This window comes from Palaemon carinicauda, unplaced genomic scaffold (genome assembly GCF_036898095.1).
Source record: "Palaemon carinicauda isolate YSFRI2023 unplaced genomic scaffold, ASM3689809v2 scaffold122, whole genome shotgun sequence".
Lineage (NCBI taxonomy): Eukaryota > Metazoa > Arthropoda > Malacostraca > Decapoda > Palaemonidae > Palaemon > Palaemon carinicauda.
In genome coordinates this window covers 181,298-201,962 of record NW_027168727.1, presented here as the reverse complement: position 1 = coordinate 201,962, position 20,665 = coordinate 181,298, and the positions used below count along the sequence as shown (strand labels likewise).

General features: G+C 42.7%; 1 protein-coding gene across 1 annotated transcript in view; it reads right to left on the bottom strand.

Annotated features, from left to right (window-relative positions):
* LOC137635425 (PCI domain-containing protein 2-like) overlaps positions 1–20,365 on the bottom strand; it is a 110,513-nt gene extending 90,148 nt beyond the window's left edge. Inside the window, exon 1 of the mRNA XM_068367902.1 lies at positions 19,981–20,365. Coding sequence (XP_068224003.1) covers positions 19,981–20,016 — 36 coding nt within the window. The 5' untranslated portion in view covers positions 20,017–20,365. The remainder of the gene's footprint in view (positions 1–19,980) is intronic.
* Positions 20,366–20,665: the final 300 nt, after the last annotated feature.

Here is a 20,665-nt window from a genome sequence, read left to right as displayed (position 1 = left end):
GTCTCATGAAAAGGAGAGACCTACCGCGGTGGCAATGCTTGACAAGCAAAGTCCACACGCAAAGGAGCAGCAGTAGCAGTCAAGGAAGCGACGTCATGTCGCTGCTGAAAGGACTGACCAGCAACAACAACAGGAGTTGATGGACGCTCGACGTCAAGTCGAGACTGCCTTGACTGCCTAGACTGAGCAGTCAAAACAACCCTTGACTGCGGTGCTTGACGCTCAACGTCAAAACAAGGCAACTGAGCTGGTTGGCGAACATCCTGAACGTCAACACGAGACTGCGGCAGCGGCTGAACGTCAACACGAGGCTGCGGCAGCGGCTGAAAGTCAACACGGGACTGCAGCGAGTGAGGATCCAAGTCACGTGACTGACGTGACAAACTACCGACATCACGTTTCATAACGTCAAAAGGACGAGTAAATGCGGCTGACGGCCAGAGTCTCGTTTAGCGTAACGGCGACTCGAAAGCGAAGGTTCATCGTGAACCTGCTCAACGTCATACTTCTCTATAAGGGAGGCAAGCTTAGTCTGCATGTCCTGCAGGACAACCCATTTAGGATCAACGGGAGTCGGAACGGGCCGAGACGACGGTAACGTCTGTGTTGGCAAAACATTGCCTTTACCGCGACCCTCGGACCCCGTGTTACGCTTGCGTTTAATAGGCGAACCGTCTTCCGACGACTGCAAAGGGTCAGAGCTGTCCCCATGGCTACAGCCAGGACGCTGGACCTGTCCTGAAGGGACTGACTTCCGCTTTAAGGGTCTAGAAACTTTGCTCCAAGGTTTCTTTTGCGAGAAGCCTTCGGATGACGAGGAGAAAACAGCCTCGCTCGTCTTATGGTAGGGGCGATCTTGACGAGACACGCCCGATACCACAGAGGGAACGTCTGTTCGTTGGTTAAAGCCTCTCGTCCCCTTAAGTCCTACGACATTACTTCTCCCTGGTGCAGGGGAGCCTGAAAGAGGTCTCAGACTAGGTGAACGACAAGCACGAACAGACGAACCCTCGGTCGCAACACTAAAAACACTTTGCGCACTTATCACTTTATCACTACGATTTTCTGTTTTTTTTTGCACTTACTTCACTGATATCGTATTTTTCAATAATTTCACATTAGGCATGAATAAAACTGATTTCTACCTGAAGCACGCAATTCTCCCTTACATCAAAAGGTGATACAGTAATTGCGAAATGAGTCGTATAATGTAAGCACATTAGTACATGCAAAAATCAGTAAACATATATATCGAATAAAACGGAAATATATAAAGTTAAAAAGGATCAGTGACTGGGGAGGAGACTAAAAGCTAGTTCATTAAAGACTACGTTTTCAATCTCTCACCGTACAGTGCCTTGGGACGAGAATAAAAACTAAAAACGTTCTATCCTTTCTCCCCGTACAGAGACTTGGGACGAGAGTAAACTGAATCGAGAACGTTACTCGCTCCTAAACTCCCTTGGGACGAGAATAAAGATCGGATCGTTCTCTCTTCCTCTCTCTCTCTCTCTTGTCACATACAAGAGAAGAGCCCACTCACCCTTCGTCAATAAACAGGTTATTTGACCAAAGGAAAAAACTGAAAGGACTAAGAAAATGAAAATTAACAAGTTCCTTTAAATTAGTATTTAAAACACTTCAGTTTGAAAGAAGAATGAACAAAACGTCAAAATCGATTTACTCTTTCTGCAAAGTGAAACCGTGATTCTCTCTTTCTCTATCGTAACGATAGAGCGCAAACTGCGTAGCATAAATAAACCAAACGTTAGTTCATCTTTGAAAAAAAAAAAAAAGCACGAAGACTATTCAAAGAATATCTTTCTTAAAATATTTTCTAAAAAATATTCATTTCATAACTCTTACAGAGCAAATGATTTAAACTTAACGAAAATAAAAGTTGAATGGGCTCAACGTTGTTTAACTTCGGTTTCCAAGTTAGGACCGCCTACATCTCGGAGGTAAAGGCCGCATATAAACAAAAACATAAAATTTATCTTGATGTTTAGTATAAATGGAAAGCTAATCGAAGAGGCCTAATAAAGGCGGGTGAGATATAAAATATATAGAGGAAAATCTATAATTATCAACAATAATTTTTAACGTGATAAAATAATTACTAAAAGCCTAAAACACACTTCCGTACAATGAGGGAAGGGTCGGCCATCTTTACTCAATGGAAAAAATGATATTTTAATTATAAAATAAATTTTGAATATACTTACCTGGTGAATATATAATAGCTGACGTCTCCGGCGGCTCGACAGAAAAACACAAAAACTCGCGAGCGATCGCTATGAAGGTTGCGGGTGTGCCCACCAGCGCCAACTATCGGCCAGATACCGCATATACATGTAAACAGCTCCAATTCTTCTCATCCCGCTGGGTCTCTATCGGGGAGGAAGGGGGGCCTTTAGTTTATATATTCACCGGGTAAGTACATTCAAAAATTTATTTTATAATTAAAATATCATTTTTAAATATTTAACTTAGCCGGTGAATATATAATAGCTGATTCACACCCATGGTGGTGGGTAGAGACCAGAATTAATAAAGTTTGCAGCGTATATGCTTAGAGTTTTTGACAGTTATATCATAACAAAACCCAAATATATATAGGTACCTGGTAAGGAAGTTGACTTAGACGATTACTCTGCCTTGTTAGTCTGTCTTCCTCACGAAGCCCAGCAATCCTCTTAGGATGCTGAAAGACTCCCAGGAGCTGAAGTATCAAGGGCTGCAACCCATACAACAGGACCTCATCAAACCCCTAATCTGGGCGCTCTCAAGAAATGACATTTGACCACCCGCCAAATCAAAAAGGATGCGAAAGGCTTCTTAGCCTTCCGTACAACCCAAAAACAAGATTAAAAACATTTCAAGAGACAGATTAAAAGGATATTGGAATTAAGGGAATGTAGTGGTAGAACCCTCACCCACTACTGCACTCGCTGCAACGAATGGACCCAGTGTGTAGCAGTCCTCGTAAAGAGTCTGGACATCTTTTAAGTAAAATGACGCGAATACCGACTTGCTTCTCCAAAAGGTCGCGTCCATAATACTTTGCAGAGATCTATTTTGCTTAAAGGCCACGGAAGTTGCTATAGCTCTTACTTCGTGCGTCTTAACTTTAAGCAAGCATCGGTCTTTTTCATTCAAGTGAGAATGAGCCTCTCGTATTAAAAATCTGATAAAATATGACAAAGCATTCTTTGACATAGGCAATGATGGTTTCTTAACTGAGCACCATAATGCCTCAGATCCACCTCGTAAGGACTTAGTACGAGCTAAGTAGAACTTAAGAGCTCTAACTGGACACAGCACTCTTTCAAGTTCGTTGCCTACGATTTCTGACAGGCAAGGTATATCAAAGGACTTAGGCCAAGGACGAGAAGGCAGTTCATTTTTGGCCAGGAAACCAAGTTGAAGTGAACATGTGGCTTTTTCTGTAGAAAAGCCGATGTTCTTACTGAAGGCATGAATTTCACTGACCCTTTTAGCCGAAGCCAAGCACACTAGGAAAAGCGTCTTGAGGGTGAGATCCTTCAGGGAGGCTGAATGTAATGGCTCAAACCTGTCTGACATGAGGAACCTTAGGACCACGTCTAAGTTCCATCCAGGAGTTGTCAAACGACATTCCTTAGAGGTCTCGAAAGACTTAAGGAGATCTTGGAGATCTTTATTGTTGGAAAGATCTAAGCCTCTATGACGAAAGACCGAAGCCAACATGCTCCTGTAGCCCTTAATCGTGGGAGCTGAGAGGGAGCGAACATTTCTCAGATGTAAAAGAAAATCTGCGATTTGGGCTACAGAGGTACTGGAAGAGGACACAGATGCTGACTTGCACCAGTCTCGAAAGACTTCCCACTTCGACTGGTATACTCTGATGGTAGAAGCTCTCCTAGCTCTCGCAATCGCACTGGCTGCCTCCTTCGAAAAGCCTCGAGCTCTTGAGAGTCTCTCGATAGTCTGAAGGCAATCAGGCGAAGCGCGGGGAGGCTTTGATGAACATTCTTTACGTGGGGCTGACGTAAGAGATCTACCCTTAGAGGAAGACTTCTTGGAATGTCTACCAGCCATTGAAGTACCTCGGTGAACCACTCTCTCGCGGGCCAGAGGGGAGCAACCAACGTCAACCTTGTCCCTTCGTGAGAGGCGAACTTCTGCAGTACCTTGTTGACTATCTTGAATGGTGGGAATGCATATAAGTCCAGATGAGACCAATCCAGTAGAAACGCATCTATGTGGATCGCCTCTGGATCTGGGACTGGTGAGCAATAGATCGGTAACCTTTTGGTCAACGAGGTGGCAAAGAGGTCTATGGTGGGTTGACCCCAAGTCACCCAAAGACTCTTGCACACGTCCTTGTTGAGGGTCCATTCCGTGGGTATCACCTGACCCCTCCGACTGAGACAGTCTGCCAAGACGTTCAAGTCCCCCTGGATGAATCTCGTCAACAGGGAGATGCCTCGATTTCTTGACCATATGAGAAGGTCCCTTGCGATCTCGTAAAGCGTGTGGGAGTGTGTGCCTCCTTGCTTGGAGATGTACGCCAAAGCTGTGGTGTTGTCTGAGTTGACCTCTACCACTTTGTTTCGAAGAATGCTTTCGAATTTCATCAAGGCCAAATGGACTGCTAATAGCTCCTTGCCGTTGATGTGCATGCTCTTCTGACTTGAGGTCCACAGACCCGAGCATTCCCGACCGTCCAGGGTCGCACCCCAACCCAAATCCGACGCGTCTGAGAACAACACGTGGTTTGGGTTCTTGACTGCTAGGGATAGTCCCTCTCTCCGACTGATATTGCTGTCCCACCATTTCAGGCATGCCTTTACTGGTTCGGAGACTGGGATTGATACCGTCTCTAACGTCTTGTCCTTGTTCCAGTGAGAGGCTAGATGGAACTGGAGAGGCCGAAGGTGTAGTCTCCCTAGCGAGACAAACTGCTCCAGGGATGAGAGAGTCCCTATGAGACTCATCCAACTCCTGACTGAACAACGTTCTCTTTTCAGCATTAGTTGGACTTTGAGCAGGGCTTGTTCTATTCGGGTGGCAGACGGAAAAGCCCGAAAAACTGGACTGCGAATCTCCATCCCCAAATATAGAATAGTCTGGGATGGGATCAGTTGGGACTTTTCTAGTTTGACCAAAAGTCCCAAATCCTTGGCCAGACCCAACGTCCAATGTAGATCCTGCAGACAGCGATGACTGGACGATGCTCTGAGAAGCCAGTCGTCCAAGTACAGGGAAGCTCGGATTCCCGATAGATGGAGGAATTTTGCCACATTCCTCATGAGCCTCGTAAACACGAGAGGAGCAGGACTGAGGCCAAAGCACAGGGCTCAAAACTGGTACACCACATTCCTGTAAACAAACCTCAGAAACGGTTGGGAATCCGGGTGTACAGTGAACCCTCGCTACTTCGCGGTTCGACAATCGCGGATTCACCACTTCGCGGGGTTTTCCCATAACCCATATATATATATACATATCGCGGATTTTCCGGAAAATTCGAAAATACCGCGAAATCTGAAGACCCCCAAATACGATATTTTGTTACCTGTAATTCCATTAATACTGTAATTAGTAATATCTGCTCTTACTGATTGTTCATTGCATTACATATGATATATAATTCAGCACAGAAAGAAATAAAACACGAAAAGAGAATGTGATCATACGATAATTCAGTACGTAGTAAAATTAAATCGAACATGAAACGCATATCAGATGCAGTCATACCATAAAGAATGGTGTGTACTGTAATGGATGTGCTTCTTTTCCATGAATCTTTTGTATGTATACGTACGTAGTACAGTACTGCATCCAATAATATTCTTTGTTGCAAAAATCACATTTCGAATAAGCGTACGAGAGAGAGAGAGAGAGGCGTAAAATAGCGTACGTAAAGTGTGTATTATTATTATTGTTATTATTATTATTATTGTTGTTGTTGTTAATAAAATTATTATTGTTATTATTATTATCATTATTATTATTATTATTACTGTACAGTATTATTATCATTATTTATTATTATTACGGTATTGTAATTAATCTACGTACGTTCAGTATGCGCGGGGCATCTTCTATGAGTAGGTAACCAACGCATCATAGTACTGTAAGACGGTTGTGATTGGTTCAAGCGCTGATAGATGACGAATCAGAACTCAAGTTTTGTTATCTAGCCTGTGATTGGTGTTTTGCCCGCAGCATCAAAGTTCTCGCGGGGCTGGATCGTTCACTTTCCTCTTACCGCGTATCGCTGAGTAGACGTTCTTAAGTTTGTGAATCTGTGCTGTGTGCGACTTTTTTAAGTTGAACTTTTTGTCAAATCCTACTGTAATGGCTCCCAAGCGTTCTGCTTCTCTTAAGGCTGGTAGTGAGCCTAAACGCCACCGAAGGATGATGACGATAGCTGAGAAGGTTACGCTTCTCGACATGTTAAAAGATGGTAGAAGTTACGCGGCCGCCGGCCGCCATTTTGGCATCAACGAATCCACCGTTCGCTATATCAAAAAGGACGAGGCGAACATTAGAAAGACGGCTGCAATCACCTTTAGCAGATCAGCGAAGCGAGTCGTTACAACGCGTAATAAAACGATCGTACGCATGGAAGGTGCTTTAGCTGTGTGGATTGCCGACTGCCAGAAGAAGAACATAGCGTTGGATACGAACACCATCCAAACAAAGGCTTTGAGTTTATATGAGAATTTTGCTGCAAAGGAACCTAAAGACGACGACGGCAACCATGCTGAAGATGATGATGATGCAGATGATCCTCAACCAGGGACATCCACTGATTCCCAGCCTCAGAAACGTTTTTCCGCAAGCAAAGGATGGTTCGCGAAGTTTCAGAAACGCTTCGCCCTGAAAAGCGTTTCTCTGCATGGGGAGTCTGCTTCCGCTGACACTGCCGCTGCTGAAACTTACGTGAACCAGACGTTCAAGAATATTATCGCCGAAGGTGGATACAAGCCGGAACAAGTCCTTTAATATGGATGAGACTGGCTTGTTTTGGAAGAGAATGCCGTCGCGAACTTTCCTGTTCAAAGAGGAAGCCAAACCCTCTGGCTTTAAGGCATTCAAGGATCGCGTTACTCTCGTGATGTGTGGCAATGCTGCTGGATTTTTGTTAAAGCCGGGGCTTATTTATAAGTCGAAAAATCCTCGCGCTTTGAAAAATAAAAATAAGAATCCTCCTTCCCGTGTACTGGATGCATAATCAAAAAGCATGGATTACGAAGATGCTGACCTCCAACTGGTTCCACCAGTGTTTTATCCCGCAAGTCAGTAAATATCTCTTAGAGAAGGGCTTGCCATTCAAGATCCTTCTCCTTATGGATAACGCTGGTGGACACGCAACTGACCTGTCGCATGAGGGCATTCAGGTTGAGTTCCTGCCACCCAAACACCACGACATTAATTCAACCGATGGACCAGGGGGGTTATCAGGGCGTTCAAGGCCCTCTACACGAAGAATACCTTGGCGGACCTCGTTGCGTGTGTGGATGCTGCCCAAGATGACGAGGATGAAGATTTCAACTTGAAGGCGTACTGGCGGCAGTACACCATAGCCACGTGCCTGCAGAATATTCAGAAGGCACTTCAAGAGATGAAACCTGCAACCGTGAATGCGAGCTGGAAGAAGTTGTGGCCCGATATTGTTTACGACGACAAGGGATTTACTCCGTCGGAAATCCAACACTCTGCAATACGGAAATCTGTGCAGTTGGCTGCCATAATTGGAGGTGACGGGTTTGGCGACATGACGACTGAAGACGTCGACGAGTTGTTGGACTGCCATTCCCAGCCCCTAACTGACGCAGACCTCGAAGACCTGACGAAATCGGCAAGTGAGGAAGAGAGTGATACCCAAGAAGAGACCCAAGAAAATGTCGAAGAAACGGGCTTAACATTAGAACGGCTTGCCAAGGCCTGCAACCACACGAAGGAGTTGAAAGAAATGTTGCAAGAGTGGGACGAGGATATGGTTCGCTCGATGCAATTCTGCAACAAGGTTGATGACATAATGACTCCCTACAAAATGCTCTTGGATCGAAAAAAGAAGCAGCGGCAACAACTTCCGATCACAATGTTCTTCCAGCCTCGCAAAAAAAGAGCCAGTTCCTCCTGCTAGTACGCCTTCGGAAGAAATTGAAGTTTCCCAGGAAGAAGTTGAAGAGGTGTCCCAGGAAAAGACACCTCCGTCTGAAGAGACGTAAAATACTATCATTGGCTGCACAGTAGAACACATCATCAGCTTCATCATCATCATTTCTACTGTGCAGCAAATTCATCGCCATCACCATTCAAGTTTTTCTTCAACTTCTTTTGTGGTGAGTACAGTAACAATCTTTATTTTTTACTTTAATATTCTTACTGCCTGTTTTATAGTTTAGTAATATACGTACTGTATGCATTAAGTTAAAGGGAAGGTTTTAAAAGTCTACATGTTGTAACCTATCATATTTTTTTGTTTAAAATTTACATTTACGTACGTAAAACAATCTCTCTCTCTCTCTCTCTCTCTCTCTCTCTCTCTCTCTCTCTCTCTCTCTCTCTCTCTCCCCTCTCTCTCTCTCTCTCTCTCTCTCTCTCTCTCTCTCTCTCTCTCTCTTAAATTGTTTTCCTGCTTTGCTACGTACAATACTGTATAATTTATATTTGTAAGGTAACATATTTTGTAAATGCTTTTACTGTAAATACTGTATGTACTGTATCATTATTTATCACTATCATCATGCGCGTTAAATGCCTTGTTTGTTCTGAGCGTGGTTGTTTACTGAGCGTACACGCCGTCGTTTCAGGCGGCGTCATAAAGAAAAACATTTCATTTGGAAGTCCTAAGAAAAATACGTAAACTAAAACATTGGTAATAAACAAATCAACATACAGTACAGTACTGTATAATCAATATAATCGATGCAAAAACTAACCTATACATATATGTGTACTGTACACTAAATGAGTTTGTTTTTTCATTATGATCAGAGATGAACGTAAACAAAACATTGGTTGCCATTTTTTATCGTGCTTTTTAGGTGTTTAGGAAACGCATGATATAAAATCGCCTTTAATATTTGTGCCTGTTTTAGTTTAGGGTGCTGTAGTACATGCATTAAGTGTTCTGTACATTAAAGGGTGGTTTGTTAACAGTACTACGTACAAGGGAAGGTTTTAAAAGTCCGAGTATACATGTTAAATAAATAGGTAAATATGATGTCACTACTTCGCGGATTTTCACCTATCGCGCCCGCGTCTGGAACCTATCTACCGCGATAAACGAGGGTTCACTTTATTGGAATGTGGAAGTACGCATCTCGTAGGTCGAGAGAGACCATCCAGTCTCCCTCTCTGACCGCTGCTAAGACGGACTTCGTGGTCTCCATCGTGAATTTTGTTTTTGTAACAAAAACGTTGAGCGCACTGACGTCTAGCACCGGCCTCCAACCTCCTGTATGCTTTGGGACTAGGAAGAGACGGTTGTAAAACCCCGGTGATTGAAGGTCCGAGACTTTCACCACCGCTCCCTTCTCTAGCAACAGAGACACTTCTTGATTTAGGGCTTGTCTCTTTGACTCCTCTCGGTACCTGGGAGAGAGGTCTATGGGAGTTGTTACTAGAGGAGGTTTGCGTACAAATGGTATTTTGTACCCCTCTCTGAGCAACAGAACAGACTCTTGGTCTGCACCCCTCTTCTCCCAGGCCTGCCAGAAGCTCTTCAATCTGGCACCTACCGCTGTCTGAGGCTGTGGGCAGTCAGACTCTGCCACGGGAGGACTTGGCTCCTCTCTTCTTACCTCTCTTTCCCTCGGCACGAGAGCTTCCCCTGCTGGGAGCTCTGCCACGAAAGGGCGGGATAAATCTAGACGCAGGAGTCTCGATCCTGGGTCTCACAGCAAAGGATGAAGGAGCCCCTTTGCGAGCAGAGGACGCCATCAGGTCATGGGTATCCTTCTGCACAAGCGAAGCAGCTATATCCTTAACCAGCTGTTGTGGAAACAAGGCCGCTGATAAGGGAGCATAGAGCAGTTCCAATCTCTGACAGGGAGTAACTCCTGCCGAAAGGAAAGAGCAAAGGGTTTCTCTCTTCTTTAAGACTCCCGACGTAAAGGTGGAGGCGAGCTCATTGGAGCCATCGCGGATGGCTTTATCTATACAGGACATGATAAGTAAGGAAACATCTTGGTCGGCAGACGAGATCTTCCTACTTAAAGCTCCTAATGACCAGTCAAGAAAGTTAAACACTTCAAAGGCTCTGTATACGCCTTTAAGCAGATGGTCAAGGTCCGAGGAGGACCAACAAATCTTCGAGCGTCTCATGGCCAGGCGACGGGGGAGAGTCTACGAGGCTTGAGAAGTCACCCTGGGCAGAGGCAGGGACTCCCAAGCCGAGAACTTCTCCCGTGTTATACCAGACGCTCGATCTAGAAGCAAGCTTAGAAGGAGGGAAGGCAAAGGCCGTCTTTCCCAAACTCCTCCTGGTATCCAACAAGTTGCCTAGAAGACGTAAAGCCCTCTTAGAAGAGCGAGAAAGCACTAGCTTAGTAAAGGCTGGCTTGGTAGCAGCTAAGCCTAGAGCAAACTCAGACGGAGGCGAACGAGGAGCAACAGCAACAAAGTGATCTGGAAAAAGATCCTTGAAAATCACCATGATTTTCTTGAAATCCATCGAAGGAGGAACCGCCCTAGGTTCATCTACATCTGAAGGATTATCATCAGGATGAGGATCAGCAACGTCCTCATCTGAAGGAGCTTCGTCCGATAACTGCTGAGTCTCAAGCAAGGGAGAGACCTGCCTTGGTGGCAATGCTTGACAAGCAGAGTCCACACGCACCGGAGCATCAGTAGCAGTCCAGGACGCTACGTCATGTAACTGCTTAACAGACTGACTAGCAACAACAACAGGAGCGGGAGGACACTCGACGTCAACTCGAGACTGCCTTGACTGCTTAGACTGAGCAGTCAAAACAACTCTTGACTGCGGTGCTTGACGCTCAACGTCAAAACAAGTCAACTTCGCTGGTTGGCGAACGTCCTGAACGTCAACAAGAGCATGCGGCAGCGGCTGAACGTCCACAAGCGGCTGAAAGTCAACACGGGACTACATCGAGTGAGGCTCTACAAAACGTGACTGACGTGACTTTGTAACGTCAACGTCAACAGGACGAGCAAAGGCTAGTTTGGGCGGCTGACGGCCAGGATCTTGATCAGCTAATCTGCGAGGATCATCGTGAACCTTTTCAGCAGAATAGTCCTCCATAAGAGAGGCTAGCTTATTCTGCATGTCTTGCAGTACAACCCATTTAGGATCAACGGGAATGGGTGCGGGGTAACGTCTGTGACTGCAAAACATTGCCTACACTAAGACTCTCGGAGCCTGTGTTACGCTTCTGTTTAGGCGGCGAGCTGTCTTCCGATGACTGCACAGGGTCAGAGCTGTCTCAATGGCTACAACCAGGACGCTGGACCTGTCCTGAAGGGACTGACTTTCGCTTTAAGGGTCTCGAAACCTTGCTCCACGGTTTCTTACGCGATAAGCCTTCGGATGACGAGGAGAAAACCGTCTCGCTCGTCTTATGGTAGGGGCGGTCTTGACGAGACACGCCTGAAACCATAGAGGGAACGTCTGTTCGTTGGTTAAAGCCTCTCGAACCCATAAGTCCTACGACATTACTTCTCCCTGGGGCTTGGGAGCTTGCAAGAGGTCTCGGACTAGGCGAACGACAGGCACAAACAGACGAACCCTCGGTCGCAACACTGATAACACTTTGCGCACTAATCACTTTCCCACGATTTTCTAATGTGGCACTCTGACACTTTAACTCTTTTACGTCCGCCATGAGTTGATTACGGTCCGAAGCTAACGACTCAACTCTCTCGCCCAAAGCATGAATGGCACGTAACATATCCCGCATTGATGGTTCCTGAGTGCTAGTAGAGGGTTCAGGCACAACTACTACTGGGGAAGGATTAGGTTCAGGGGCATGGGAGGAGGAAAATTCTAACGATCTAGAGGAACTTCTCCTCACCCTATCTCTCTCTAGCTTACGAGAATACTTGTCAAACTCAAGCCAATCGAATTCCGAAAGGCCCACCCACTCATCACACCGATCTCCTAATTGACAGGTTTTACCCCGACAATTAGAACACACAGTATGTGGGTCGAGAGAGGCCTTTGGAAGACGCTTATTGCAATCCCTAGCATTACATTTACGAAATCTAGGAATTGGAGAAGGGTCAGCCATTTTGAAAAGTCAAAGAAAGTCCAAAAAACAATCCAAAGTCATCAACAATTAAATCTATCCAAAAAAGAGTTCAAGAGTTTAAGTTGAAGATAAAACACCTGCACTGCGAAAGCTCAAACCAAAAGGAAGTACTTCACCAAGACTGTTGAAAAACTCCAGGTTAACAGCGAGTAATGGAACACCTTGTCAATCAGACCGACAGAGAAGAATTGGAGCTGTTTACATGTATATGCGGTATCTGGCCGATAGTTGGCGCTGGTGGGCACACCCGCAACCTTCATAGCGATCGCTCGCGAGTTTTTGTGTTTTTCTGTCGCGCCGCCGGAGACGTCAGCTATTATATATTCACCGGCTAAGTTAAATATTTAAAAAACCAAAGATAAAAAAGCAAGGGCAAAACACTTTTACTCTCCTTTCAAAAGCATTTCTTTTGAGGACAGTATTGAATAATCCAACACGGCGAAAGCAATAAAACCAAAACCAAGTACTTCACCAATTCGGTAGAAAACTCGGTCATAAAGCGAGTGGAATCGACTTGTCGATGAAACCGACAGAGAAGAACTGGAGCTGTTTACATGTACAGTATATGCAGTATCTGGCCGATAGTCGGCGCTGGTGGGCACACTCGCTACCTTCATGGCGATGGCTCGCGAGTTTTTGGGAATCTGTCGAGCCGTCGGAGACGTCAGCTATTATATATTCACCGGCTAAGTTTAATATTTAAAAAGCGTGGTTTGTATTTCGGTTACGGAACAAAGATCCTTTAGGAAGTCGAGTACGACAACCTTCACTAACACACCTACACTGAGCAGGGGAGGAGTCGGCCATTTTGAATGTTAACGTGAGAGACCGACGAGCAAAAAGTAATGGAAATACAGTATCAATAAAGAAAATTTCAAACAATAAGATTTCAAGATAAGAAACAAGGGAAAATAATCAACGATAGCTTAAACTCAAAAAGGAACGTTGTACATCACCAAACAACTTCCCAAGAGAGTAAAACACAAGAGCGAACTTCTATATGTCAGCCAGCTATGGCGGCAGAGAGAAGAACTGGAGATGGTGCGTGGTTCCACCTGTTCTACCGCTAGGGTGCGGTTGGTACACCTGGCGTATCTTCGATAGCGCGAGATTTGAATTTTCTGCCCTGGCGTCAGGGGACTTCAGCTCTTTTATATAACCAGCTGGTAAGTTTTATATTTAAAAATATATACTGTATAATAAAAGACATTATATTTAATCATTTTAACAGAAAATATATGTTTTCCTGTAGAAAATAACGTGATTTAACCGGTTTTTACCTTCATTTCATCCGTAATAACAGCAACCAATTCGGCAACTTAAAGTTAGTCTAATTGGTTGATCTGTTTGTTTGCGGTTGAAATGAAGGTCAAATTCGGTTAAATCACGTTATTTACTATAGGTAAACATATTTTCTGTTCGAAATCACGGTTTCATTGTAGTGTATTACAGGGCAATGTAACCTAGGAAAACAACTACTTTTTCTTATAAAAAAAATTACGCTCTCTTCGAAAATGACACTTGTTCCCGTCGCAAATGAATAGTTTCAGAAATATATATACATCTATATCCTCCGATAATGGGGGACCCCCAGTGGGAACTCGGGGTTTTGGGTGGGGAAAACATACTGGGGAAACGATATATAAACGTAAAACAAGCCTTTTCTTCTCTATACAGTACATTACCTTCTTGAAATTATAATAATCGGAGGAAAATACAAAACAGTATATCTGGATAAACTTTGGAGGCGCCGTTGCAAAGATTGTGTCATGAAAAAATACAGTAACCAGTGCTGCCAATGTCCGATGTAGATCAAATGTTAACATTCCATTCTAACATTAGCACCCGTATGTTCGTTCGTTCGTGCATACCAGTTTCGCCCTGCGCAGCAACCCCTCCCCCCTGCGCAGAAGCTTTTTCCCATTTTATTACTCGTTTTATTATCCTATTCCTTTAAAAATCATCTCATTTTATATTCCCATTCAATATTATTTATCATTCATTCTATTTTATCTTCCTAGATTGGGTTTATTTCTTTTATTTCCTTTTCACTACCCGGTTTCACATAAATTCTTCCTCTGGACTAGTTTCCCTATCCAGTTCATTCATGGTAAAACCATCTCATTTTATATTTTCTTTCAATATTATTTATCATTCATTCCATTTTTTATTCCTATATTGTTTTTATTTCCTTTTCACTCCCTAGTTCATTTATGTTTACCCTCTAGACTCCCTTATTTTTCTGTTAACCAATCAGGAACTGATACATATTCAAAGTTTACACAAGGGGGTTGACAGCTGATATTTCCCTACCCCCTTCCTTTGTCTCTTTAAACGGTCTGTTCATCCCTCTTCTACGAAGCCCTTTTCCTTTGTAACCTTTGAACTAGTCAGGTGTCGACATTTTGAGTGAGATTTATTTTTTCGCATTTTACGATGGAAGAAATTATAGATACTTGTAACGGCTGCAGTATTCCGTAGCTAAAAGCATTTGCTAAATTCCATGGTGATTTTTATGATTCTACTGCCAATGTTGATATTTTCTTGAAATCACACAATGTAATTGCTCATCGTTTGCAGAGCCCAAAGTGTCGTTCCCCCGTATCTTACAGGAAAGATATTCAAGTGTTTTATTGCAATGCCGAATCCACCATACCTAAAACCAAAAAGAAACGTCGTTGTGGTTATACCGTTACTTCCTATAAAGGTACATTTTTTGGGAAAAAGTCGTCTACCCCCATGGAAGACTCCCGTGACCCGCAAGTTTCGGCGTTGTCTTCGTAAAGGTAAGGAGAATTTTACCGTTTTCAGTAAATACCTGAGGTTTGCGACCTGTCATACTACTAGGATAGGTTAGGTGGGTTTGTTAGGTTCTGTGCCCTTTTTGTACTATTTATATACAGTATTGAGTAAAACTTATATGGAGAAATTATTTAAAATACGTAGGGAAATATCTATCATTGCTATCGCTAGTAATGTTATCGTGCCGTTGGTAACTCTGTGTACCATACGTCAATGTTGGTAACACTGTGTATTATTGGTAACGTTGCTAATGTTATCGTTCGCAGTACATTCGTTTTAGAAATGCTTGTATTTAAATATTTTAACACAACATATATGACATCAGTGATTATGTTGAACCCTTTTAACAGAAAATATATGTTTTCCTGTAGGAAATAACGTGATCTAACCGGTTTTCACCATTTCATCCGTAATAACATCAACCAATTCGGCAGATTAAAGTTATCCGAATTAGTTGATCCGTTTGTTTCCGGGGGTAGTTTGTAGCGCTACGGCCAAATGTCCTAATTTGCTTATTATCGCTCCGACTGCTTTCTTGTATAGAATAAAAACGTTTGGAAATGGTCTACGGATCTCAAATATGTTGTGTAAGGGGGGGGTCCGGGGGGGGGCGCAGCCCCCCTGGGTAAGGACATGGCTTTTAGCATAGGTTAGGTGGGTTTTTAAGTTAGCTTCTCCAGTCGTACTCGTAGGTAAGGGAACTGTTGTGTAAGGGGGGGGGGGTTCCGGGGCAGCGCAGCCCCCCCTGAGTACGGACACGGCTTTTAGCATAGGTTAGGTGGGTTTTGGTTTCATTGTATATTATTACATCTCAATGTATCCTAGTATTCCAACTACTTTTTCTTATAGGAAAAATTACGCTCCCTTCGAAAATAACACTCGTTCCCGTCGCAAATGAATAGTTACAGAAATATATATACATCTATATCCGCCGATAATGGGGGACCCCCAGTGGGAACTCGGGGTTTTGGGTGGGGAAAACATACTGGGGAATCGATATATAACCGTAATTCAGTCCTTTTCTTCTCTATACATTTCTTTCTGGTATTTATTATAACCGTACGTAGGAAAAGACAAATCAGTATACCTGGATATATTTGGGAGGAGCCGTTTCAAAGGTTATCTCTTGTAGTAATACAGTAACCAGTGCTGCCAACGCCTGATGTAGATTAAATGTTAGCATTCCATACCTGATGTAGATCAAATGTTAGCGTTTCATGCTAACATTAGCACCCATTTGTTCGTTCGCCCCACCTTCCGTCCTTCGTTTCTCTCCATTATTACTCTTTTTATTACCGTATTATTTTCTCATTTTATATTCCCATTCAATATAATTTATCATACATTCCATTTTACCTTCCTATATTGGGTTTATTTGTTTTGTTATTTCCTTTCCCATTTGTACATACGTTCGTTTCATCAGTTTCCGATCTGCGCATATATCCCCCCGCCCCCTGCGCAGGAGTTTCCACTCCCCCTTTTACTCTTTTTATTAGTGTTATTTTCTCATTTTTTATTCCCATTCTATATTATTTATCATTCATTCCATTTTTCCTTCCTATATTGGTTTTATTTGTTGGGTTATTTCTTTATCCCTTCCCGGTTTCACATAAATACTTACCCTGGACTAGTTTTTTTATCCAGTTAATTCTCGGTATGATCTCCTCATTTTATATTCCCATTCACTATTATTTAACGTTCATTCCATTTTATCTTCCTATATTGTTTGTATTTATTTTTGTTGGTTAGTTCCTTTTCTCTCCTCTGTGTCTTATAAAACTTTTCTTTCGTCTAGTTTCCGTATTTAGTTCATTCATGTTTTCTCTTTTGTTCGTTGTTTTTCCCTTAACCAATCATCACTCTAGGCCTATTCAGATATCTCCCTAACCCCCCCCCCCTTCCTTTATCTCTGTATGCGCTGTTTTCCGACCCATTGTTCCCCTGCCTTTCCCGTTTTAACCTTTGACCTAGTTACTCGTCCTTCGTTACTAGTGCGTTTTTTTTGCGCGTATTTTGAGATGGAACATATTATAGAAACTTGTACCGGTTGCAGCATTCCGTATCTAAAAGCAGTGGCTCAATTCCATGGTGATTTTGGTGATAATTCAGGTTATGTTGATCATTTTCTTAAATCTCACAATGTTATTCCTCAACGTTTAAACTGCCCCAAGTGTCATGCGCTTTTATCTTATAGGGCAGACATTCACGGGTTTTATTGCTCTACTGTAACCACCATCCGTAAAACTAAGAAGAAACGTCGTTGTGGGTATACTGTTACGTCCTATAAAGGTACTTTTTTGGACCAAAGTCGGCTACCCCCATGGATGATAATATTATGTACGTTTCCTTCATAAAAGTAAGTCATTCCTCAATAGTCATTATTCGTGTTTTGTGACCGGGGTACTTCTAGGCAAGGTTAGGTGGGTTTGTTAGGTTCTGTGGCCTTTCTGTACTTTTTATATATTTCGTACCACTTATATGGAGAAATTATTGAATATATCTGAGGAGATATTTAGCAGTTCTAGCTCTAGTAATGCCATCGTGTCGTTGGTAGTTCTGTGTACCATTCGTCTCCGTTGGTAGTACTGTGTATCAAGGTAAGTCATTCCCCCATTCTTATTATATGTGTTTTGTGACCGGGGTACTTCTAGGCAAGGTTAGGTGGGTTTGTTAGGTTCTGTGGCCTTTTGGTACTCTTTATTTATTGTGTAATAGTTTTATGGAAGTATTATTTAGTTTACGCATGGAAAAATTTATTTCTACCTCTAGTAATGACATCGTGCCCTTGGTAACACTGTGTACCATTCGTCATCGTTGGTAGTTCTGTCAACCATTGGTAACGTTGCTAATGTTATCGTCCCCGACATCTGTTGTTTATATATTTTAACTCAGTATATATGCCCACAGTGTTAATATTTATATGGTTCATTTGTATTGTATTTCATTGTGTGATTTCGTACAGGAAATATATGATTTCCTATAGTAGATATCGTGATTTAACTGGTTTTCTCATTCATTTCATCCGTAATAACATCAACCAATTCGTCAACTTATAACTAACCGAATTGGTTGATCTGTTTGTTTGCGATTGAAATGGTCATCAAAATCGGTTAAATCTCGTTATTTGCTATAGGAAATCATATATTTCTTGTGCGTAGTCACACGATGTAATAATATACAAAATTACCTGGGTTTTTTAAGTTAGCTTCTCCCGCCAAAATCATTTTTAGAACGACGGCCACAGTTCAGAATATTCCTGTTTTCTACGGGATTTGGCCGTCACCCTACAAAGGCTCCGTTTCCGGTTGAAATGAACATCAAATTTGGTTAAATTAAGTTATTGGAGCCTTTGTAGATCAGCGGCCAGGTCCTCCCGCGGACATAGAAAACGGGAATTTCTTCCCGTTTTCTAACCCTTCGTAAGACGTGGCCGTTGTTCTACAACAGAATGTTCTGCCAAAACTCTAGAATAGAACACTGCCTAACTTGAATGGGCCCACCTAACCTTACCTACAACACGTGTCTCTCCTTAACGGGGGGGGCTAACGCCCCCCTGCGACCCCCCGTACATAGCCGTATAATTATTCTTAAACACCTAAACGGGGGGGCTACCGCCCCCCTGCGACCCCCCTTACACTTGCCTATTCTTAATCGGAAATCATCATACATACATGTGGCCGCGATCACACAAACCAGAAACGGAGAGGGTTGTACTTACATTATTTCCTGTTCAGCTTGCGGGTTTATTCGTAACCTCTACAACGGCCCCCTACTTATTCAAAGTCACTGAAGTCCGAGTTTTCAACTGGTATTGGCTTTCTGCCGAGAGAAAAACCATAAATAAAACTTGCTAATATAACAAACACATCTTCGTACGGTAGCTTTGATCGTGAAAAAAAGCTACCGTGGTTAGGGGCGATCTTCTTTCGGCAATAACTATATGAACAACGACAAAAAAAACTTAGCTTTTCCACTATTCGCCGATTTTCCATCATACTTGTAGCGCATTTCACCGATATGACATTTTGCACAAATGCCGGAAAAGTCGCCTAAAAGTCCCATTTTATATAAATATTTTGTAAACTCAGCACTTGTTGTAAAGTTCATAATCCTCAACATACTAGGATTGACTGAATTGAAAAAAGATTCACAAGTATCTACACACTGGTTAGTTGCCATCGCGCCGCGTGGGTAAAGAATGAGCATTTCCGACCCTCGATGGGTGCTCCCGTTTCCGTATTTGAATTTTTTGAAAAAATGAGTTATGATTGGGTGAAAAAGTTAATCCTAGTTAATCCCCAGGTCAAGTGGGGTCCCATTGGGTCGTTTCAAATTGCCGCGGCCGATTAATAATTCAGAATTCCGCCGCTATGGCGCTGTTGATTCGATCAGAACGTCATCTATAGGGAATTCTAGGAACTATGGGAGCGAGAAACTGCGTGGCAAGGTACAGAGCTCGTTCGACTTATAAATTTCACGTCGAATTAGATGATTTTCAAAATCTTTGTATATCGGTATAGTAAGTACTTACCCTGGATATTTATAACATTCTGAACAGTTAATATTCTATACAAGTTTCCGATAAAGTTGAAAATAAGGCGGCCGCTATCATACATGCAGGTGGCCGCCATCCTACACACATCCCAAGTTATTTACTATAGGAAAACATATATTTACTGTTCGAAATCTCACCCTGTAATACAATACAAAATTACCATTTTCTGCCAGAAATGAAAATCTGTAATATAGTAAAAGTTTACCGTACAATAATACCTTATTTTCTGGGACGCATAATAAATCCATCGAAAACTACTAAAATTATATGTATCCTATACTACTGGGATATCGAGAAATAAAAGTATGATAGCTTCTCGTAGTGGAGGTCAAATCAAATAGTGGTACTTACCCTTTGTAAGTAATCATTCAATGTCATGAACACCATTGTTCAGGATTTTGTCCAAAAGGCTTACAGCCTTTATTATCTTTAAATAATCCGGTGTATCTTTCAAATTTCAAGTCTTAATTGCGGAGGTACCACACGGTTTCAACAGCATCGAGCCATCGACAGCAAACAGTAAACAAATGATGTGTAAATGTTTTGGCAGCTCTTCATTCGAAAGGAAGGGCAACATTAAGTACACCATCTTACCCCTCTCAAATTATCTGAAACTTTGACGAGGATTTTTTTTACGTCAGTTATCATTACTAGGTTGGCTGAAATGATAAGTTGATCTCTTTATTCTATTTCACTTCTGCGATCTTAGATCGTCGGAAATACTGAGGTTGAATTGTTTCCTCCATCTTACCACTCTCAGACTAACTAAAACGATGAAAACGAGGAGACTAGCTCGATAGTTAGGGCTGAAATGAAGCCAGCCGATAAGCTGCCGATAGTTCCAGATCCAATAAAAGAAAAAAAACATGGAGTACCTTGTGAATATGCAGAGATGTGTGTGAACGGCTAATTGGAATCGAAATCATGAAAACCAGTATGATATGAAATCCAGAAGTGGGAATTAAGCCTACCGTTAGTCAACCCGACCGAAAACAAAGAAGCAGGCCGAGACCAACACTAGTCAAAATGAAAAGTT